Genomic DNA, 24,348 nt, shown 5'->3' with positions numbered 1-24,348 from the left:
TGGGAAACCTGGGCCAGTGTTTCACCACCCTCACTGGGAAAAATTTCTTCCTTAGATCTAGTCGAAATCTACCCTCTTTTAGTTTAAAACCATTACCCCTTGTCCTGTTGCAGCAGGCCCTGCTAAAAAGTCTGTCTCCATCTTTCTTATAAGCCCCTGTATGATAGCCTTTAAGTGTCAGCAGCTGGCCAGCTCATGTACTAAAGCATCATTTTTGTAAAAAAATTTTTAAACCAACTCAACATAACTACAGTTCTTGCCAACAAACTTACTCTATTTCTCTCTTACCTTTAAGTTTATAATACATTCCACTGTGTGCTTAGCATACAGAAATTTTCTCAGAGCAAGTATAATAAAACACACTACAAGATGCCATATGGGGTTACCTCTGATACAACATCACTTAGTTTTCCTGTTTGACATAAAGCATGATTTTGAGAGGACATAAGCACATGCAAACATAACTAGAACAAAATTGTAACTACAACCCAAAGCCATAATGGTTGGAGCCTAAACACATTTTTCTAAATGGCTTTAGTCAACATTTTGCTTAGTTCTCAATTTATTTTAACCAAGGCAGAAAGAGCTTCACTCTAGCATAAAGCTCAGTTGTCTTAAAAATGTTGGGGAAGTTTCACATACAGAGGTATTTGGAAAGAGCACTCTAAAGCATCCTGCTCATGTACTTTATAATACCTCCAGGAACAAGCCTCTCTCCTGTACCAGAGTGTTTGCTTCTACACAAAGTACAAATCGCACTTCACACTCCTGAAAAAAAAATACTATGCACAATTGTACAATTTGTATAATACAAAAAAATGTAACCAAAATGTTCACAAGTATTTTACCACACAGCTCAGCCAGTTCTTAATGCTGAGGAGATCCAGAGCTCAGTTTCACATTCATCCTTCCACCAGTAGTTGCAGACTTAATTAATTTTCTCTTTAAAATATTGTGGGGTTTTTACCTGAATGTTTGCATCACAGACAGATGGCTCAGGGAAGATAAATTTTGATGAGTTTCGACATCTCTGGGACAAGATTAAAAGCTGGCAGGTATTGCTGGTATCCACAGCACTGTTCACAGCTTCTGCAGCTCAAAAGCTTGTGTAGGAAAACCAGAACTCTTTACATACACTACAACAAAAAGAAAAGCTAAAAAACCCTGCAAATTAGCTTCTAAAAAGAAAAGTAATGTCCCTCCTCATCCTATTCACAGCCTAAGCAAATAGCCTGAATCTCTGAAGCTCCAGCACTCACCTAAGAACTGCCTCCATGAGAACCACAGAGAGGCATACAAATTGAAGGAGGAGGAGGAGGAGGATGGGAACTAGAATCAGGCCTCAGAAATAGCTTAATTAGGACAATTAACAGCATAAACTCAAGTCAAAGAAGGAGAGTCTCTAGAGGAGAGCTTTATTCCTTCTCACAGCATGGATCCAAGTTATTTTACTTTGTGACCGAGAGGAGGTCTGTGCTAACATTGCAGACTGCCCAGCAGCAGCAATGTAAGGCAAATGGCAAAGCCTCCACGTGCCTGAAGCACACTTCCCATATCCAGTCAGTGGGTACATTCAACAGAAGTACAAGCTTTTTTTGTTGTTGTTGTGTATTGATTTTTTTCCTTTTTCCAGAAAATTTTCAAGCGTTATGACACAGATCACTCAGGAACCATTAACAGCTACGAGATGCGCAATGCAGTCAATGATGCAGGTACTTCCCCCAGTGCCCAACAGCCGAAGAAACCTTATTTTGTTTGAGGTATCACAGGCGGAGATCAGGAACACAGTGCTGCCTTTTAAAGACAGACCCTAGAGAAATTAAAAAACAATTCTTTTCCCCCAACAGACCTTCTCAAATATCCAAACAGCAAGCCTAGTATGTCTTGCAAACCAAACAGATCCCTTCAGCTCTTTAAAATTTCCAGTGAATGATGCTCTGCTGTCCTAAGGATCTCCCACTCGGGGTCCTGCTGTTCAGAGGGACCAGAGAGTGTTGAAGACATTTGATCTCATTTAAGCTGTGGATTCTTTATGTTTGTGTAAGTAGCAAACAAAGATCAGTGGAAAACGTTCAACTCAAGTGTACAGGCACTGAAACCAAGTCGGAGCAGGCCAATGTCCGAGTTTCCATCAGAGGCAACTGAATGGAAATTTTTTGCGTCCTGCTCATGTTTCCTAGGCACTAAGCCACCACAGGCTCAGTCTCCTCTTCTACCTGAGCAGTGAGAAGAAAGTATTTTTGCAAAACCTGCAGTTAATGACATTCGTCCTGCAAAGAAAGCCTTTTGGTTTTTCTTGCTTCTTGTCTCAAACACACAGGTGTGCTTCTTCCCTGGATAGCAGGCCTCCTCCTGCAAATGTCTTCACCATCCCTCTAAGGGAGCAGGATGACTTTAATCAGAAAAGCCGACTATAAACCTAGCTGGGATGATTTCAGTGACCCCTTCAGTAGTATTTTGGCACATCAGTTACCAGTTCATCAAGGAACAGAAACAGGTGTCTATTGTGTACTTTACAAAATATCGGTGATTCAATCCTTTGCCGAGGACAAAACCACACCTGGCTTTGGACTCCTGCTGCAGTAGGAATACGGGTCATTTTTATTTTCCATGTTTCCATTCTCACTGGGGAAGTTGCCAATGTAAAAACCAAAAAAAACACCACAACAAAAACAACCCCATATTGAAATAGCTGCTGCCCTGATTTTAGAACTAAGGACACATTTTACAATGAAAATTCCTGTCTTACAGCGCACAGGCTGTGCACAACCCTGCATTTAGCCCAAATCGCGACAGACCCTTTACAAAGCACGGTTGCATGTTGCACCAGTCGCTGCCACAGTTTGATAACACCATGCCGAGGAGTTACTTCCTTATCTATTTTTTGACTATTGTGTAATTGCATTTTTCATAGCAACTTCCTCCTATGTTTCTGTCGCCCAGTTTTTCTTGCTTCGCTCTTATCAGGCTCGGGTAAGCTGCAGACTCTTTGGTGTAGACCTCTCTTCATACTTCAAAGCGTGAGGTAGCTCAGGTGCTATTGGCCCTCCCAAACCGTAATTTCAAAATGTTACTCCTGTTTTAAAAAAAGAGCTGGACACAGGGAAGCTCCTTATAGATTTACTTCACTTTATTTAGCGGCTACAGCAGTAGCCTCCAGCCTGAGCCTCGGCGGGGCCTGGGAAGTGCCGATGGCCGACCTGCTCCTGGAGGCCTGACGGGCACCAGCGCTTCCCCCTGGCCGCAGCCCACCTGTGCCCCCTTTCTGGTCCACTGCAGGGTTTCGGCTGAACAACCAGCTCTACGACATCATCACCATGCGCTACGCCGACAAGAACATGAACATCGACTTCGACAGCTTCATCTGCTGCTTCGTGCGCCTGGACGCCATGTTCAGTGAGTGGCTGCCCTGGTTTTACTGCGCTGCCTCCCCTCTTCGTCCCCAAAAATGTACTGTCGTACTCAAAGCAAAGTTTGTTTATAGCACTACTGCCTAATAATTAAAGATATGTGCTTAGGGAATCTAAAATACGACAGCCATCTCATACAAACACAAAAGAAACCACTGTGTTTCTCCTTCTCCTAAGGAAAAAGACAGCAGAAATACTTGCTGACCACCTAAGTAAATACCTGCACAAGTTTGCATAACACACCAGGAGCGCAGTTTGGTTTGCTATCTGGGATCATCTTTACACACACAGTAATTTAATCTACGCTGTGTATTTTTGTTTCCTTGCTTTAGGGGCATTCCACGCCTTTGATAAAGATGGAGATGGCATCATTAAGCTCAATGTCCTGGAGGTAAACCGCTTTATGCCAGTATTTCTAACACAGTGCCAATATACTGAATTTTAATCGTATTATTCATTGCACATGTTCTCAAGGGAGCCTATGAGAGTTGGTCTGAAATTGTCATCCAATTGGCAAGAGGCTGCAAAAATTTTGCTACCATTTTTACACAGAAAACATCCATGATCTCCCAGCAACAGCTGCTCTGTAAGACTCCGGCTGGTGCTGAAGGGGACAACTGCGGACTCTTCGTATCATCTCTGAAGTGCTTTAAAAAAAACTTAAAGTTTTTTTATGAGGCAAAATTTAAATCAAACATACTGATGTGGCTTTAACTGAAAATGGAGTTTAACATAGTTCTTTACCTTTTAAAAATCTTATTAAGATGACTTGGAAAGCCTCAACTTAAAAGCATGTCTTCTGCTAGGGAGACCATTAAAAAAACCCACCACTTTTTGCAAGGGAAGGAGGAATAGGAGCAAGAAGCCTAAGACAAAATTCCCCACTGACACTATGCTTCATACTAAGTATCAGTAAGCAGCTGCCTTCCAGCTGGAGATGGTGGTGTCTCAATATACAATTTGTTGGAGGATGCCAACAAGCCTTCCATCCTTTAATTCTAACTCCTCTTTCAGTGGCTGCAGCTCACGATGTATGCCTAATGCCAGAGCCAGTGGCCACCTTCATCAAGAATACACTCAAGGCTCCTGTTTTGAGTAACTAGCTTCATTCATCCCCAAGTGCAAACAAGAATGTTTCCTAACTATGTGCTTCGCTCACCGAGATACAGCGCATGGCAAGAAGCCCTTGGAAAAAGACAACCATACTCCAGTAGGCAGACCAGTGCGCATATTTTGTAACCACTTTTATAAATTCCTGACATTTTCTTCTGGGCAACAAGGATTAATTTACTGATGACTCAGTTAAGCTTTTTTCTGCATGGTAAAGACGTGGAGCATGTATCGTTATTCTGCTTACGCAGACAACTGGGGAAGTCTTCCCTCAAGTCAGGCAAAACTGGGACTCTAAACTGTGAAAGTCAGAGGTGTTTACTACCACCTTGTAATTAGTCATGAACTCTTTGTCCTGCTTTTGATACTATTATTTCAGCCTCTTCATAATGTTGACTGAGTATTTCACATGAGATTGTGCTAGATTACATTAATATTATGCATCCCAATCACTTACATTGTTATAGATGCGGCTGTGCAGGTTGGTTCTCTGCTATGCTAGAAACCTGGAAGTAAGGCACAACAGACTGCAAGACCTAGGTACAGCTGGGGCCAGTGCCTCAGCAAAAGTATCAGAACCGAACAATTTGCTCTCATTGTTAGTACCCCCTTAGTATTTTAATTACACATGCGACATTGTACTTTTTTTTATTGTAACTGCATTCTCTGTAACATTTGAGAAAGTTGTTTCCCCTTCGAGACAAAAAACCTCTTATACATACAAATTTTTATGTATCTACACATATACTTCCCTCCCCTTGCCCCTCCCCACCCCCGTGTTCTGTTTCCTGATAGTATTGTGTAGTTCTTTATTTTAAGAGGTGACTTGTAGCAGAATCAGACACCATTTTAGCATGACCACTTTGGGAATATTATTAGAATGGTTTAACTGAAAATAAAATCAACTGGATTTTGGCCTAACCATTAGGGTGGTTGTTTGGTTTTGTTTTGAAAGAACAGAGAAGGATGAAATATTGAATATGCAGTAGCTTTTGGTGTTTTATGGCAAGCATGAAATCAGCTTAATATCTCAAACACTTGCCTGTTTCCTCCTTGAATGCTTTAAAAAAGAAAAAAGCACTTGAGTTTGAGACGTTCCATCATTATCAGCTTTAAGTATGACGGGCTTTCAGAACTAGTCAATCGTTGAACCATATAATAATGGAAGGAAAACCAAAATGTGCAAGAAAAGGTGTGAAGAGACCAAACTTTGTCAGGAGAACCTTCTACTTAGTTCACCAGAGGTGAAAAGTAACAAAGCAATCCACTATTGTAAAGCAAAATTGTAAAACCAAATCGTAGCATCCACTCAAAGTTATTCCAGTAAGTAGCACATTTAACTGAAAGGTCACTAAGAAACAGAAAACCTTTTGACCATAAAGTTCTTAATGTTGTCTTGCACTGTAACTTACGCTGAAAGACCAAGAAAAAACAATAGTTTATCTAAAGAAGAGTTATTCATCTTTAAATTCAACTTTTATTTTAACCCAAATCACATTTTTAAGATGACTGGAACACTAAGAGCCTTGGGTTCCAGCCATGCATTAAGTCCACTAAGCTATCATTTTCTATACAAAAAATATGGCAGAGATGCTCTTAGCTGGGATGTTCAGAGAACAATATCAGTCAAAAGATCATAATCAGGATTTTTGATTGGCAGCTCAAAACTGGTCCTTCAAGTCCTGGTCAGTGAACTACCAAGACCTCTAAAGAACTTCCCTTTGCAACAGGCCATGAAGCAAGGGAGTCAGTACGTCATCTTGGAGGCACCAGCTGGGCGGACAGTTTCCACTTTCAGACTAGGTTTGAGATTCCTGCACACTGTGAGCAAAAACTTGCAACATTCCTGCCAGTGCTGGAGCTTCAAAATGGCCTGTCTGATTTTATCCAGCCCTCTTAAAAAAGGAAAAAAAATCCAGAACAAAGTCAAGTTCTACCAAATCTACCAAAAGAATCATTCTATTAAAAACAAAGAAGAATCAGACTGACAAACCACAACAATATAAAGAACTTTTATTTTTCGTTTTTTTTCCTCTTCTTTTTTCTCTTTTGCTGTGCAAAGTTTTGTTATTACACTCACAGCTTTGTACCAAAGAGAGAGAAGAAAACCAAGGGCATTCTATGCACATGTTCTACACAGCTTAAATTATTAAATATTCAATCATGTTGTTTTATTCCACTTCCATTCTTCAAAACGACTGTTTAACACTTACAGCAAAATGAAATTTGAGAAGCTGGCAGGCACATATAACAGAATATATACCTACACAGTTTGCTCTTTCACTATTAAATATTTTACAAACAGTAGCTGAAACAGTTTCCTTATCCTTCCTCACATATTCTGCAACTCTGGACAGCTTAGACTGAATGATTGTACCATACAAGCCTGAAAACCAAGATTCATCTGTACCTGTGTTTTAATCCAAAAGAAGGGAAAAATATTTTCTCAACACCACATTTTTGTTGCTGGAAACCTGCAGTTTCTTGTGAGTTTTCAGTTATCATTTACCTTGATCCGGCATTATTGTACAGTTAGAAAATGTGCGTTAAGAACTGCACTATTTCAAACACACTGCACAGCCAAACTCCTGCTATTTTGCAGAAGTCAGCTCATGTGCTGATAATACGTTTAAAGTCTGCAATCCACATGTAAGTGACACAAGGCAAGCAGAAGCTGGGATATTTAATGCATCTTTGTATCAACGGATGCAGCATTTTTCCACTCGGCCCCTTCCACATACAGAAGCAGCAGCATTAGGCCATACAGTATTTTGCACTGCCAGTTAGCTGTTAATTTTCCCTGTGATTTGAAGGAGAAAGGAGCAACGACTATAGACCAATCCTAGCACTGTCTTATCATTCAATACACGTGAGGCTATTCGGGTTGTGGAAGGTTAAGCTTTGCAGTACATGTGAACTTTAAGTGATCATTTTATGCTACTCATGTCCTCCTTTTGGAGCTCGGGCAGGGCTTGGCATGCCTGTGGCACAACAAGTTCTCACGTTTTGAAGAGAATGATATAACTGGTTTCAGTAGCACCTGGCTCATTCTTTATATCATAAAAGCGTACAATGGCTCTGGGCACTTTCTGTCCGCTGAGGAGGCTCATAGCTTAATAGGCACAGCGTCAGTCCTGCTAAGAGGAAAATGGTGGCTTGCCCCCCCATAGGGCCTGCCATATGTAGTCAGCCTTATAGCATGTCCAGAGCTCATTATTTAACATTTGACTAATAAAATAAACATTGCTAACCACAAAATAAACCTCGCTCTACTCATTCTTCCACCCACAACTTTTTACTTGCATAAAAAATAAACTGAAAACAAAAATAGTCCTGAAACAGGCTTCAGATGTGCAGTACTGCTTTTCATGCAAATATTACTCCATTAAATTTCACAAATAGTCCACTTTCCCAGAGTTACTACACTCTTCGACCAGAGGCATATCAGGAGTCAAAACCCTAAGTTGCAAGACCAGAGAGACCTCATTAATGGCTCCCAAGCCAATATATTAGCCGGCATATCTCTTCTGCAATTGCCTCTGGAAGAAGTGAACAGCCAATAGCAAAAACTGCACCGAATTCCAGCTGAACAAGTAGGAAACCTCCCCGCAGAACTCCAGAGACGCCTGGGCATTCCCACAGCTGCACAACAACTTCCTTTTAAGATATCCTCAGGACAAAGCAGCACAGCATTTTCCTCTGAACCCCTGAGCAATTCTTAAAATTGTTTTTGATTTATGAAGCAAAATATTACAAACACTTATGCAGTTCTGCTACTTTCCTGCCTCTTATCCATTTTAAGATTCCTACAATGTATCTGAAATGACCTACAAAGTAGCAAAAGACACCAGGGCTGAAGCTGGATTTCAGAAGTCCAGACTTTTCACAAGGTCTGTTTCCAAGGAGAGATACGGAAATACCACAGACTACAAGAAAAGAAAGTCTGCTTCCACCAACTAGAAATGATAAACTCAACAAGCAATCAGGAATGCAAATAAAGTGTAATAACTGTGTCTGTTGCAACACCTAGTGAGAAAGATCTTTACACGTTCCCGAAAATAGCTGAAAGAACGTGAAGAATCACAAGGAAGAAGTCACAAAATCTACTCTTGCACACCATTTTTCAGAATGCTACAATCACTCCACATGCTTGTCCTCAGGACACACACCTCCACACCTTCACTTCAAGCACAGTACATGAAGGGCAGCTTAAGATGTTCATATTATTTATGCCACACTTCTACATGCTCCCTCACTGTGGCTCAAAAAAAAACCCAGAAGAACTGTTGAATATCGATAATTTTGGAAATGATTTAAGTATTAACGCAGTATTCTGCTTTTAGGTCATGAAAAACCCAAATACTAGAGACTTTAGAGCAATACAGCCTGCATAAGAAAACATTTACACTACTCAGCAACTTCTCCAAAACTGATTATGTCTTGAATTGCTTCATCCACAGACAAAAAAAAAAAAAAAAAACCCCCCACCCAAACCCCAAAAAACCCAAACCAAACAAAAAACAAACCCATGAACACACACCCCCAAAACTGAAACAAAAACACTCTCAAAACAGCCTGGGCTCTGAGCCACATATTGGGTTTTTTCCTGTCCACAACAGCTTAATTAAAACAAACCCAAACAAATCACCACAAAGGCATTGGAACATCAGGGATTCCCATGTCTTTGAAGTAGGATGCAACTGCATCTCATTCCTATTTTATTCCTCTCTCTAAAAAAAAAAAAAAAAAAAAAAAATCATCTATGTCAAGCAATGACAGAGATATTATGCTTGTCTGCTAAGACAATACAAAAACAGTCTGCTTCAGAGAAGGCCCTGAAGTTCCTTGCTTTGATGGCAGTGGAACATCCATGGGCTTTCCTCAATCGCTTTCTTGGCCTATAAAGGCTTCTTTGTAGCCTCAAAGAATGAGGCTACGAAACTTATTTGGTCTATGGTTGGCATACCAAGCCTGAAGTGAGTGGTGAAAGAGATGCCCAGTAAAAATTGTACATGCAATTTGTTTGAAAAGCACTGGATTCATTCATAAGCAGCTCAGTTTTCACACTGGGCTGTCTTTACCTTCTGTTACAGTTTAAGGAAACCTCTGCTTTTTTATCCTGAGCAGCAAATTAGGCAAAAGTGAACAAAGCTCCTTACTTATTGTTTAAGAGAGCTCTTTGCTAAATTAGTGTCATTATGGGAGAGGGGACTGCACATGCAAGTAGTACATTTCATTGAACTTAACAGGTAAAGTCTTCCACCCCAAGGAAAACCTGCAGAGGAATCCTGACAAGTAGAAACAGTGTTCCTCTCTGCACTACCTTCTTTGTGGTACCTTCAGTGCATTAGTAGAAACAAGACTTTTACATGCAATATGCATTTTGTATCCTCAGCTTCTGCTTGAGAACTTCAGAATTAAAAATCCTTTAAAATTCTGCTCCATTCTTTCCAGTTCAGTTTTTGTTATAACTTGATATAGCCCAAGCCAATTAAGCCAGTTCGCGACAGAAACAAAACACAACCTAAGTGGATGCACTTAGACAGGCCGTGCCTTTGCATTTCTCTTAGTTTGCTATGCCGTGAAGATATGGGACTGCAAAGCTCAATCACTAAGATTCCAAATAAAATCAGGAATCCAGCTATGGTGTTGTATCAAGATAGCAGTGGTTATGCTGGTATTTAATGAAAACAAGAGTCAACACCACTTACTACTTTCCTGTACATAAGGACCTATATTTAAAAAGACAAAGATTGCAAAGCACATGAATGGAGCCACTGTTCTCGCTGTTTTGCTGCTACAGGCATACCTCAAGAAACATCTGCTTTCCTCCAAATAATCAAAATACCTCAGGAGGTATAGTATTTAGGGCAGTCTGTCACTGTACGTACTGTGCCAGTTATAGCAATTTTTACACAAGGAATAAAAAAAAGTTACAATTAACATTAAAAAAATTAATTTATTCCAGTTCCCCATAAAATACCTTTTCTTTTTATGAAGAAAGTCAAAATGTACACTAGATATTCAGGTTACACTGTTAGAATTTGATATTCTGGTTTGCAGAATTTTATTAAAATCAGCTAAAAAAATTGGATACAACATAAAAACAGACACGTCTGAGACGCTTAGCAGGCTTCAAGCTGAATTTGTAAACAACAGCACCTATTGTAATCTAAGTTCTCAATACCCCTCTGGACTTCCCAAAGACTCTCAGACTATGCTTCTTTAAAAACAAAAACCAACAGAAAAAAACAAGAACACAAAACCAAGGCAGACAAGAGGAGTGAATATTCTTATCTGTCAAAGAACTGAAAACTTGCAAAAATCTTCCATCTGTGCCAAGTCTTAATTGATCAGCCTTATTTCTACAGACTGCAACACAACCTGCAGTTTCTGTAGCAAGGCATTTCATCCCCACTCCGTTTTTGCATTCCAAGTGGGAAAAGAAAGGGAAAGACTGGAGTAAGAAATTGATGTTGTTTGGAATAATTCTGACATATAAAATTACTTCCCAATGTGGGAGGTGAAAAGCTTCATGAGTCAATCCTGCTGTCATCCTCAGCATGTCTTTCAATGTGTCCTACAGCATCCTAGAAAAGAACGATAGCAGTCAATTAATAATAACAGCAGCAGCAGCAATAATAAAAAATAATTCTTTTACAATCAAAAAAAACACAAAAAACTTTGCAAAACATTCTTGAAGGCTCAAACTGACATTCTGGATAATATAAATTTTCTGGATTAAAGCTTCAAAAAAAAATCAACTTAAAAATTTTTTTAAAAAAATCAATGACAAGCTATGAAATCACATATCTAAAGTACCTCTCATCTCACATGATTCAGGGCAAATAAAAACCAGCTTCTTTTCTGACTAGGAGAGCATATCAAATAAACACATCATATCCAAAGCCAGTGCTTAAAAAGAAATTAAAGATTCTATTTCTCTCTCTTAGTTCCCAAAGAAACCTCCTTCCATCGTGTATTTTGAAAAGCATTCAACAGGAAGGTAGTTTTTATTGCCAATGAGCAAGATGTGTATTTACCCATCGGTCTACAGGTAACAACCCTCCTTCCACCCACCCCCCAACCCCTTCCACATCACTTAATCCAAGTCTTATGCCGCCTTCATTTTTTTCCCCACCTGTGCTAACATTTACTCAGAAATTTATGCACTACTTATTTAAAGATTGTTACCAAATCCAATCCCGTGTGAAAAATAAATAGTATCAGCATCCGCAATAATGAAGGGGAGGTAGTGATGGATAAAAACTAAGAGGATAAAAACCTGTTTCAAGACGGACATTTGTTCATCTTAAAAATAAATTTTTCCTACAAAAACGTAATAACATCTTGAGTATTGTTATCAGAATTTCTTCCAGTATTTCAAGAAATTTACCATTTCCATGTAATATTTTAGGATCAATCTTTCTAAAATTGTCCATATTTCAAGTTACCATACTTAGCTGCACTCTTCATCTGTCACAGGTTGAAGTGAACCCTATTAGCCTTATATGACTCCAACTGTATGCAGTTAAGGCTGTCAAAACTAGAAGGATTTAACCCTGTTTAAGAAAAATAGGATCAAGTCCCATAATTATGGTGATATAAAGTACTTTACGCTACCAAATACAACCATGTTAGTTCAACTATATACCTGCTTGGAGCCTTTCCTGGAAGTAAAGAAAGCATCACAGTTCTTCCAACGACATTTTAGGGTCTGAAAATTTGGGTTGGTGTGGTCAGTTAGCAAGTGTTGTTTCAGATGGTCCACAACTCCAAAGATCAGTGAACATCCATGCCACTGGTAGAAAACAAACAAACAAACATGCCAAAATAAACCAGGGAAAAAGAATTTTAGCTAATATTTTTCTTCTTGTAATTTCAATATATTCTACAAAGACTGCTCACACGCATGCCACCTCCTGTAAATATTTAATCTTCTTATTCCATTTCCATTCTCAGTGGTCTCTATTCCTTTAAATAAAGCTTTACAGAGCTTATTCCTGCCTCTAGCCAAGCCTAGACCATCAGAAAGAATGGCAGGAGGAAGAGAGGAACTAAGCCTTTACAAGATTTAAGCTTACCTGAGAAAGTCAATGGGAATTTAAACTTATTTAGCAGAGTAAATGAGCTTTTCTGTGTTATTCAGCTGAAGTTTTTTGTTTTAAAGTTACATGTCACTGTCTAAAAATTGACAGAAAGAAAAATAATTTAAGATGCTACTATCAGCTTGCCCCAAAGCATACACAAAACCATGAAAAAATGGAACTAGTGATATATACTTATATTCAAAATATACAGATACATTTTTAAAATATTATTGAATTATACTAAATTAAAGGTCAAGCTACCCAAGACTGAGTAGTGACCACTCCCAGAAAACTAGCCTAAAAACTATAACAAAGGAAGGCTAAAAACTTTTGCTCATTACCCAGCAACGATAATTCTGCATCAAATTAAGCCTCACAGCTCTGACACTGCCATCATAGCATCCAGTGTAGATCTGCAAAAGAAAGATTTATAGATAAGCAAGCTCTGAATAACAGGAAAAAAAAGTAGTCAACTTTTGAAGGAGACTTCTATGTAGAGTATATTAGGTGAAAAACAATAAAATATCAACAAGCAAGGCTTCTAAAATTAAAAATGTGTCTAACCTAATTCTTTTAAGATTTGCATTCATAGTTTACGAAAGACTACTAATGAATAAGAAATGTTTCCATAACTTCTATCATTGATAGTGTCATGTGTATAAAAGTTATATTAAAATATGTTACTATCTACTGAAGTGAAAAAAAAATTAGGTGTAATGTCAAGTTGAATATATTTCCAGGACTTAACCAGCTATATGTATATCAAAAAGGGATGAAGAGGTAGAGTGAGGAAGAACATCAGAATTTCAGAATGTGAAGACTGATGCAGATCCTGAAAAGGCCGGCAAAATGACATCGTAAAAACCACTTTTATTAGGCAAATGCTCCACACAGAATTGTCTTTTGGAAAGAAAAGGATGTCAGATACTCATAATCCCATAAAGAACATTCATTGTTAAAAAAGTCCTCACATAATACAGAAAACTCTGCATGCTGAAGATTTCATTTGTTATTTTTGTTCCAAGTAATTTTGTCTCTTGGAAATTCATCACTAGGATATAACAGCCCATCTCCTGTGTGTAAGAGACTACACCTTACTACTAAGACTACTACAGATCACTTGTCACTAAACTTCTCATCTGAACACCACTTTGATTTGAGAATGCCCAAAGCAGACTGTTCAAGCCTCAGACTGTAAGCACAAAGCCTGAGTGCACCTTGCTCTCCCTCTCACTCACATGAGAGGCGAAGCTTGGGCAGTATGCATTCCAATTAGTAGGAGATGAGTCTTCTGTAATCACAGATCATTACTATACCTCTTATTTCACAACCTGAAAGAAAGTTTGCAAACAAATTCCTACACATGCAGGCAAATAAGTGCTTTTAATGACTATTTTAAGCAAGTTATTTATCTAGAAGTGCTTCTGAAACCTATCTTGCAGGGCAGATGCATGAAGAAACCTGTGCACCTCAAACAACTGCATACCTTTTTTTACATTTTATCAAAGGTTACCAGAGGTTGGACTGTGGGTGAAGTTTTTCTCTAGCATCTGTGTGATTCTCATAAGTCAAACAGGATTGAAGCTTGAAAACTATTTACTATTTATAGACTCTTCACTGCAATCATCACTGTAAACAGAACTATTGTTTTAAGACTACAGTAAGATAGAAGGTAATTTTTTCCAGACAATAATATTACATAAATACAAAGCTGTTACAGATACTTGATTTTTTTGGCTAGCATTTCTAAGTTCTTCTTAGTCAGGCAGCAGGTTGATTTCATTATCTGAAAAAATTAAACTGTCGTCTTGTGAAAATTACAACCTTCTCTTTGAGACCAGTGAAAAAGAAGGAAGTTACCATGCTCTTATGGATGGTCATACACATGATCATATCTGTGTGGCCTCCATAGACTTGCAAGCGGTCGTGTGACTTGAGAGAAACAGAAACAGACATTTAATAGCATGACAGTTAACATTTTTCCACTTTTTCCACAGACATGCAAATGAACAATGCTTCCAACAGGAGTTTCCTGGGTAGTAACTAAACTCCTCTGGTACATTCCAAACTTCATAACCACTGTGAGAGCTCACTTTTGCTTACATTAATTCTGTGAGTATTTTTGTCCCACTAAGCATTTGGTCTTTCAGCAGAAAAAACTAACATTTCCATGCTTTTCTGAGCTGTCATTGTCCTAGTATAACCCAGGTTCTAAAAAAAATGGCTTAGGATATATTCTTTAAAACCCATGTGTTTTGGCTAGTGAGACAACTATGTATTCTGAGTGACAGGAAAGAGAGGGATGGGCTAGAAACCAGTAAACACAAAGATCACTTCCATTTGACTCCAAAATAATTAATTAACATATATTAGGTAAATGTCATTAGTAACCATCTATTTTCCTACCTGTAGCTCATAAACACGAACAAGTTTATCCAGACATGCTGTCACCATCACCTTCCCAAGAATGTTCACAACCGTTACTGCATGGTTATGGCCTTTATAGATCCGTACCAGCTCTCCAGTCTGCATCAAGAAAAAGCAAAGGCAGACAGGTGGTTTGTTTTTTTTAAAAAAAGACCCAAACAACAAAACAAAGCAGTGTTACCTAACCTAGATGAGGTAGCTAGCTTCAATGTTCACTACTCAAAAAATGGAAACACCCTTTATTAGACTTCCATTTCCTGTGAAGGCATTTCTAGATTATGATCAAATACTACTTATCCTTCTCTTTGCCCATGTTAACACAGAGCTATTCCAATACAATAGAAATGCGTCCCATGAAAAGTATCTACTTCTATTTCCACCATTAGTTACATGTTCTCACCTATCCTGCAACTGGTACTATGCTATTAGTACTAGCAGTAGTTATGTAGCCGTAAGGATCAGTGAGCAAATTTAGCTAAATACACAGAAATATACAGATTTTTTTGTCAATTAAAATTTACCTCTATTTTTGCTCAGTATAACAGCATTTTAACTAGCTCGTTTGGAACACTGTTTGTGTTCCTCAAGTTTTTCCTGTAATAAAGAAACTTCCCCCACTAGAATATCTCACGTATCTTTACTCTGAACCCTTTCCACATTATCAGCACATTTGTAATAATATTTGCAAAAGCAAGATCCCCAAACAAAAAGGCATTGCATATTCGTATTGCAAGAGTCAGTACGTCTATGTATCCTCTGCATGCCTCCTTAGTTAGCTATAGTGCATAGTCAAATGCACTATAGCTAACTAAAATCGTATGACTTCCCTTTCTGGAAGCAATTTGCCCCACCAGTCAGTCAAAAATTCTAGAAATACTGACTTTATAGCACAAGAATTCACTGCCTTAATAGCAAAAATAATTCCAACTTTATATGCTAGACTTACATGAATGTTGTGGGCATGGACAGACTGATCACTGGAGCCACTAAATACCAGATCATTCACAACCTTACATTAAAAAAAAAAAAAAAGTGCTGTATTTTTATAACAGATATGGAAATGGGAAAGCAAAAGATTAAGAGGCTGCTTAGTTTAAAGTTGTATTGTAATATTTCCTAAATTTGACAGTCTTAAAAATCAATGACAAAAAAAAAGTACGCACCGAGTTCTTTACATAAGAGCTAGAAAATGCACTATGCTATGTGCCTAATGATGACCTTTGACATTTAACAATTGCTATTAGAAACTGTTAACTTGCAGCCCACCAGGCTAACTCATCCTACCTATAAACTATTCTCAGGGACAGCTCAGCAGCAGATCAGGGACCAAGCAAACTGAATGCAGAACGCTGCTCTGCACATGCGCAATAAAGCCCATTGTTTCCTGCAAATATTGGATCTGCTGTGTACTTATATTCTGGTCACTTAAGAAAGATGGTGCTCCTGACAAGTGCTAATCTAGAAAGGAAGCTTCAACAATCCATTATGGATCAAGAAGGGACCACAGTATGCTGCCATGCAAGCAAGACTAGGATAGTCTACAGGGCAAAAAAAGGTTGTGCCACTGTACAACGTGTATGTGAAGTGACAAATCCAATTTATGGAAGTCACCCTCTATCTGTTCCATGACAGTAGTCACAGCAAAGCAGTCAGACAAGCATATGTTCCAGCTTGTAATCTCAGGAGCCAAAAACCTGTAAATAGGTGTAGTGATTCTCCTATAAAAAAAAGAGCTTCTCTAGAGTTACATTTTTTACAATTTCTTCTGAGGTTTGCACAGTAAGGATATGAAAAATAGCTTTTTCTCTTCCTCAACTTTCCTTTGGTCCTCAAACTCACATGTCAAGATTCCCTGAATCTTCTAACATGAAATAAACATGCTTCCTACATACATACCCCCAGCAGTTTTGCTGGGAACATGAACTATGGAACCTAGCCAGAGACAATTTTCCTACCAAATTACTCAGTTTTTATCATTTAAAATAGAGAAATCTGCTATTTCCTACCACAAACTATTAGATGAGGAAGAAAAAAAACCAAACCATTTTAAATATTCTTTGTCAAAAATGTATTTTCAGAGATACTTGCCTTCATGCAGAGTATAGTCTTGCTGTGACCTTCCAAGGTTCTGAGAAGCAGTCCGTTGCGCGCATCTCGCACGCTGATAGTGCAGTCATAGGAGCCCACTACCAACAACTTGCGTGCTCCTTCCTGAGCTGTGGCTAGACAGCTCACTGCTCTAGGGCCATGGCATTCAAAAGTATCAACCTGCTTGTTGTTCTGTTGGGGAAGGAGAAAATGGCATTTAAGAATTAAAACTTTGCTGTGGCACTGACTAGACCACTGAGTCCTTTTTGTGTTGTACTTGTTACAGCGTCTGATTTCAGTTTAATAATGCACCATTTCAGCAGCGATAAGAGTTGCAACTTAAGAACCAAGTTTCCAAATTAAGGAAATAGGTCTTTTTGTTAGGCTTCAATTTTCTGTCTTTTTAAAACGTATTTCATTATTTAGCAAAGGTCCAGTAAACCCTCCTTCTGAGTTAGAACGGTGAGAGGAAATAGTGTTATGAGAAAAGTGTTAAACAGGATAAATTTGTATGGATAAATCTGAGAAATTAGTCTAAGATCCACAAAAAGAATAATCAGAAAAATAATTTATTCACTTTTAAATATCATGGGGACTGCAAATTAAGCCTCTTTACCAGAAAACCATGTGAATGAGTCTCTTCTATAACTGCAAATGGAGCAGATAAAACTAGCAACCTGTTAAAGTTTCTCACACTACTTTGATGGGCAACAAAGGAGGATTCACAAATTATCAACTGTGTCAGAAAACTCATGACTGGTAGGCCAGGTGGAACCTTAAGAAAAAACATTACAGCAATACAGCAGTTAAGAGGAAGGTAACCAGAGGGAAAGGGAGACGGGACAGCTTCATGCACCAACAAAAAAAGGACCAGAAGGGGCCAACAGTGACTATTTATACCAAAATACTTTAATTACAAATACACTTACTACTCAAGAGAAGGAATGGAAGGAAACAGCATTGCAACAGGCCTTTAGGTGCCAATATTTAAACCAACTAACCTTTATGCTGAAAGTAACCACGCTGCCATTTGCAAGGCCTGCATAAAGGATCCGCCATCTACTATGTAAACAGAGCACCCGATCTTCCAATTTAAACTGTTCCATGCACTCTCTGGTCTGGCAATAGAAAGATGTATTTAAAGCTTTTCGTTAAATGAAAACAGTTCAGGGAAAAAAAGCCTAAAGTAAATTATGATTTTCACCTAGAAGCCGCATTTTTTGAACCAACAGAGCTGGAGAAAAACAGATGAAAGTCTGGTGTCATATGGCAGTTTGATCCTGGCTTTAATTAGCTTACTCCCATCTTTGATACCCGACTGTACTTCAGCAACCAGTTATAAACCTAAAAGCTTTATTCTAGTCACAACCTCTAATGTACATAGAAGTTTAGACTACAGACTATATATATATATATGGAAAACACCACTTGAGTTTAGGGAATCCCCATGAAGTTCTCCACAGGGAAGTGCCATGAATCATCAGCTTATGAATTAAAAACCTCTGGCATTTTATCCTCCATGAAGCAGATTATTTGCTTTCTAGTCCTTCAAGCCACAGGTTGGATACACCTTCCTATCATTTATCCTTAAAAGTCCAGCTTCAGGCAGTCTCAGTCTGCTCTTCCACCTGCCCTCAGAAAAACAGACACCTGTTCTCTCTACAGCTGCTCTACAAGAGCAGTGCCTTCCATAAGCAATGAAGTTAGAAATACAGCAAGACAAACATGATATTCATGGCCAGACAACCATCCTGCACTTTGGTGTTCCCAACATTTGGGATCCTGGGATGCTGGTCTGGAAAAACCACCGCTGATAAGCTAGACAAAAGATTATAGTAAATCACTTAACGGTTCTCTGTTTGCTTTAGTTTTAGTTTGGTTTTTTGTTGGGGTTTTTTTTATGTTCTCCACTCTAATGAGGTATGAAGCGGGGCTCACATCCAGATCATATGCGTTTAAAAGGCTTTTTTCATTTATATTTGCAAATAATCACTTGCAAAAAAATGCTGTATGTGTTAACACAGAATTTGAGTACCTTGATATTGTAACAGTTGATAGTGTGGTCACTTGAGCCAGTGTAGAGTGCAGCATTCTTCCCATTTGTCTGAGTGACCAGGAGGCAGTTCACTTTTGATGTATGCCCTTCGAAGATGGCCACACACTTCCGGCTCTAAAAAGGAAAGCATAGGGTCTGTCAACATAAAGGCCTGTAATGCTTCTCGGGATCTGCACCTGACAGAGCAGTGTAGGACAGCTAAGAAAAGCAGGACATATGCAGCAATCTTTCCCCTTACTCTTCTCACAGAGAGAAGGGATTGGGGATGGGGAGAAGAAAGATTTGAAGAAAAGAATAGCATTAAAAAAATTAGGCTCTTGAAAAAGCAGTGGCTTCCTTAACTACTTAGTAAGGCTTTACAAAAACAGAATTGCAACACTGTGACTGCAATTAATGTAACAGCATTCCCACAACCTTACTTACAACCAGACTGTAAGCACAAACTGTTTTGTCTGCTGAACAGGTATACAACAAATTCCCAAAAATCTGAATAGCATTCACTGCAGCCAGGTGTCCCTCAAAGTTTCCCTCCGTAGGTTCTTCATCCTCACCTGGCTCCGAAGACACTTCTGTAGGACAGAGACACATGGACTTTGATTATGCAAACACACTCAAGCAAACACACTACCATTGTTTATATTACCAAACATCAGAATTATTTCATGGGCTCAGCATCTTAAAGCCAGGTTTCATTGTGGGTTCCAGCTGGAGCCTGTAAGTGGCAGAAGGCAATATAAAATGCTAGAAAGACCTTTATGTGATGTTAGGTCCAGAAAGATCTTTAAAATAGCAAAAGGATTGTATTATTCTTTGTCCTACAGCTCTACAGAGGCTGTGGAGCAGTGTTCATGCGGAAGGGGGCAGGAGAATGTGGAAGGGTCACTTCAGTTTTAAGTGCAAGTTTTTATCTTCAGGGCAAAATTCCCTCCTGGAAGCAGTTCAATCAAGGCATAACTCAAAGTCCTGCAAGATACTGCTGAGAAGGACTTGGGGGTACCGGTGGATGAAAAGCTGGACGTGAGTCGGCAATGTGCGCTCACAGTCCAGAAGGCCAACCATATTCTGGGCTGCATCAAAAGAAGTGTGGCCAGCAGGTCAAGGGAGGGGATTCTGCCCCTCTACTATGCTCTGTTGAGACCCCACCTGGAGTCCTGTGTCCAGCTCTGGAGCCCTCAGCACAGGAAGGACATGGACCTGTTGGAGTGGGTCCACAGGAGGGCCACAAAAATGATCAGCCTAGGAGGACAGGCTGAGAGAGTTGGGGTTGTTCAGCCTGGAGAAGAGAAGGCTCCAGAGAGACCTTATTGTGGCCTTCCAGTACTTGAAGGGGGCTTCTAAGAAAGATGGGGACAGACTTTTTAGCAGGGCCTGTCACAACAGGACAAGGGGTAATGGTTCTAAATTAAAAGAGGGTAGATTTCAACTAGATCTAAGGAAGAAACTTTTCCCATGAGGGTGGTGAAACACTGGCACACGTTGCCCAGAGAGGTGGTTAGATGCCCCATCCCTGGAAACATTGCAGGTCAGGCTGGACGGGGCTCTGGGCAACCTGATCTAGTTGAAGATGTCCCTGCACATTGCAGGGGGGTTGGACTAGATGACCTTAAAAGGTCCCTGACAACCCAAAGATTCTATAAGAAAAGCTTAAAAGATATACCTGACGAGTTCTTTGATCCTCTTAGCGATGATATGGAAGTCTGCGTCTCAGCCACACTAACACAGAAATAAAGAATAGCGAGATTGGACTTTGCATGTTCATTTTCAGGCAAAATACTGGTGTAAGTAATACTCCAGAATACAAGACTCTGCACTTAGTAGAAAACAGGCTGCGACAGATAAACTCAAAAACAAACTTTCCATGGAGGGCAGCTCTGTTGTTCTAGTACAAAAATTAGTAGGTAACAAGACACACTCATTTGTTAGACCAAGAAAGCAAATTCCGTTTTCACTTTTCCCTCTTATTTCACTCCTGAATGAAATTAAAAGTTACTGTTGTTGTGAGACTTTCTGAAGAGGGGTGGGGAGGGGGGGAAGGAAAAAATGAAAAAAAATGGAGGGGCCTCTCATGCATATTGCATAATGCTTTTACTTTCCGGAGATCTACAACGATCTCACCTTCTTTTCCCATCATCCCTATAATTTGTGCCAATCTCGCTGGTAGAGCTCACTTCATCATAACCAGAGCAAGATGCCTCCAGGACTGCTTGATCCACAGAGCTGCGTGAATCCCTCTTTGATGGACTGTCTGGTTTCTCATCTCCTGACTCTGATGAACCAACGTCAACCACCTCACACTGGGGTGCTGGAACTTCAACTAGTTCCAGAGAAGCATCGCTGTCATTCTCATCTTTGTTTCTTGCTGTTTGAGTGGTAGCTCCAACCTCCTGTCTTGGAGGAGTGGATGTAGTAACTTTTTCTCCTTTAGGCACCTTTCCACCCTTAACTTTCCGGACAGGCTTAGAGTCAATTATATCCTGTTCTGTATCACTGTTCTCTGGCACATGGGCTGCCCTCAGAGTTTTCTTCTTCCTTAACTTCCTCCTCCTCCTGTTCCCTTTTTCTGCTGCGACTACAGTGGTTGCCGTCTGTTGCTCAGATGGTTCTGCTGACAATCTGGGGGTTTTATCCATTGGCATTTCTAGAAGGACTGAATGCTTTGGAAGAGAACTACTACACTGATCCAGTAAAAAGCTTCCAGTGACTGTATCATTTGCTTCCCTCTTGCTGAAAACAGACAGTAAACAAGGAGAAGGGTTCTCAGGAAGTCCAGCCTTTCCCCTGTCCACAGCAGGCTTACGAACATCTTGATTAGCGCGTTGGAAACAAGCTGCCAGCTCCGATAGGGATATGGTTGCAGAGATAACTGGATACACTGAAGTTTTCTGGTTGGTCTCTACTGAAGAAAACAGACTAGTGTTACATTCAATCTGTACAGCAATAAGTATTTATGCAAAATGGCTTTCCCTGGATTTTTCTGTTTATACTTAACTGTGAATGTAAAGTACATATTCCTACATGTTGAAAGCTATGTGCACATGCAGACCTGCTACTTCAGACAGCTATCCAGCCTTTAAAAAACATAGTTGGGTAATAAAATGGTCATCTGTGTACCCAGAAGCAAAGGAATGGGGCACATCATTCAAGTTGCTGGCTGACTGTATGCTTTTAAAGTTCTGACAAACAAGCTTTGATGAATCCTATGTTGTCAGCTTAAGATGCTACCACCCTTCATTGTGTGCTCCCTTACCAGCTGTCACCACTGCTGTAGGACTGGTATTAACGAATGCATGCCTAATACGTCTCAGCTGCTCAGTGACACAGTTTGCAGACCTTGTGCTTAACCCACCTGCATTAGTTATTTCTACCAAGAGGAGTCATGCACAACCCACTCTGCAGCATCATACCTTCTATCCTGAGATTGGCAGCACTATAAGCCACCAGGGTAAGCTTTGTTAGTTCATCTGTGGTAGACTAAGTGATAGGGCAAACATACTCTCCTGTCATTTTAATTCGACGCTAAATGAATCCAGCCTCTCAACCGAGACAGGATAAGGACGCAGGCAACGTCTCACAGCTGTGTCTCCCCCACCCTAAAATTCCCTGGTTGCATTTGCAATAACTACAATCCAGAACAGGATATTTCAAGTTCACTGCATTTATTGGGTGGGATCCTTCAATGCAAATGGGAAGCTGGCAGTATTTGAAACACTTCCCTGCTTCAGTGTCTTAGAACCCAGCAAATTAAATCTACAGCAATGCTTAGACAAAGCTGTTGGACTGTTTAACACATCACAGTACAAATTTGATAGTTTGGAATTACGCATCCAACTAGACACAGCTTAAATGTGAACATCTTGCCCTACGCCTTCCTCAGGTGAGAAGTTCCAAGATAAAATTAGAACTTGCTGACAGTGTAGGATATCAAATTCATTTGATGTCAGACACCCATTTTAAATGTAGCACATACAGAAGTTGATCAATACCAAAACCACATTAATTTGACAAAAAACAGCCAGAGAACATTCTTGCTTTTAACATGCCAAAAATTGAGTTTGTAGGAAACTGACAAATACGCTAATGTGTGGAAGACATTCATTATTTAAGTAACAAATACATCTATAAATTCAAGATTCATCTTTAAGAGAAAAAAAAAAACCCTCTTCAGCTTCTGTTGTGCCTGCACAGATATCAATAAAGTCTGAAGATTCTGCAAGCAAGACACATCATGCCACTGCACCCAGTGATCACTAAATCTTTATTCTGAATTTTCCAACTCTAACATTAAAGAAAAATGACACCTTTCTTCATTGATGTTTAAACATAAGAGAATGGCATATGCCAATAAAAATGGGAAAGCGAAGGAAAGGTACTGTCTTCCTACAAGCTGAGTCTTAACTATGCCAACAAACACAAAAGCTGATTCTCGTCCTTGCCCCCAAGTTTACTTTAGCGTACACCACTAGAGCTTCATAATCCCTGTCAAATCCTCCAAAAAGAGATGAAGCAAAATTCACAAAACTACATTAGTGTAATGTAACACAGTGGAATATAGGAAATGCAATGGTGATTAAAAAAGCACAAAGAACACTATTTATATAGAATTCTACAGCTGAAGCAAACTGCAAAAAGGTAAAAAACCCCTTCAAATTCTTGTATTTACAGAAGTCTAAGCTTCAAGTCAGCCAACACTTATCTTGTGCCTGAGAAAAAAACATATGCTTATAAAAGTAGAACAGCATGGCTTTTTCCAGTAGTATTTGCCACTTCAGTTGAAAGAAAAAAAATTGTGTTGGCTATATTTACCTTTAACAAGGATCTATGAATTATTATCTCAAATTATCCAAGTTAAGGGTTTGGGTAAGTGCCATTGTTATGGCAGACAAACAACTGTCATTAGAGTGACCCTGCTTGACTTCACAGGCTCTTAGGAAAGGAAAGGATGAATGAGCTTTTAATCTTCACTTTGAACCTTCAGTCACAGTAGCAAGTTGCAGTGGGAAGTACCAATAGCATTGAAGCCTTTGACCACAGACTACAGTACAGGAGTTCTAGAGGTTTTAAACTGTCTAAATAGAGAGTTAGCAATTTGTCGTGGTTTAGCCCCAGCCGGCAACTAAGCACCACGCAGCCGCTTGCTCACTCCCCCACAGTGGGACAGGGGAGAGAA

The 24,348-nt window shown here is 39.5% G+C and overlaps 2 protein-coding genes across 3 annotated transcripts in view; one reads left to right on the top strand and one right to left on the bottom strand.

Moving 5' to 3' along the window:
* The window catches only part of CAPN3 (calpain 3, (p94)), a 29,896-nt gene extending 25,445 nt beyond the window's left edge, over positions 1-4,451 (top strand). The window contains exons 20-24 of the mRNA XM_010293087.1: positions 987-1,055; positions 1,634-1,712; positions 3,280-3,396; positions 3,743-3,801; positions 4,425-4,451. Coding sequence (XP_010291389.1) covers positions 987-1,055; positions 1,634-1,712; positions 3,280-3,396; positions 3,743-3,801; positions 4,425-4,451 — 351 coding nt within the window. The remainder of the gene's footprint in view (positions 1-986; positions 1,056-1,633; positions 1,713-3,279; positions 3,397-3,742; positions 3,802-4,424) is intronic.
* Positions 4,452-10,772: 6,321 nt separating this feature from the next.
* The window catches only part of ZNF106 (zinc finger protein 106), a 31,247-nt gene continuing 17,671 nt past the window's right edge, over positions 10,773-24,348 (bottom strand). For both annotated transcript variants that reach the window (XM_010293085.1, XM_010293086.1), the window contains 12 exons: positions 21,297-22,074; positions 20,839-20,894; positions 19,605-19,750; positions 19,161-19,295; positions 18,127-18,243; positions 17,126-17,317; positions 15,984-16,046; positions 15,017-15,136; positions 14,471-14,542; positions 12,952-13,023; positions 12,175-12,321; positions 10,773-11,110 (listed from right to left, as the gene is read on the bottom strand). In XM_010293085.1, coding sequence (XP_010291387.1) covers positions 11,054-11,110; positions 12,175-12,321; positions 12,952-13,023; positions 14,471-14,542; positions 15,017-15,136; positions 15,984-16,046; positions 17,126-17,317; positions 18,127-18,243; positions 19,161-19,295; positions 19,605-19,750; positions 20,839-20,894; positions 21,297-22,074 — 1,955 coding nt within the window. In that variant the 3' untranslated portion in view covers positions 10,773-11,053. The remainder of the gene's footprint in view (positions 11,111-12,174; positions 12,322-12,951; positions 13,024-14,470; positions 14,543-15,016; positions 15,137-15,983; positions 16,047-17,125; positions 17,318-18,126; positions 18,244-19,160; positions 19,296-19,604; positions 19,751-20,838; positions 20,895-21,296; positions 22,075-24,348) is intronic.

Source organism: Phaethon lepturus, unplaced genomic scaffold (assembly GCF_000687285.1).
Source record: "Phaethon lepturus isolate BGI_N335 unplaced genomic scaffold, ASM68728v1 scaffold15468, whole genome shotgun sequence".
NCBI lineage: Eukaryota > Metazoa > Chordata > Aves > Phaethontiformes > Phaethontidae > Phaethon > Phaethon lepturus.
The sequence above is the reverse complement of the archived record's forward strand: the minus strand, read 5'-3'. Positions and strand labels throughout refer to the sequence as shown.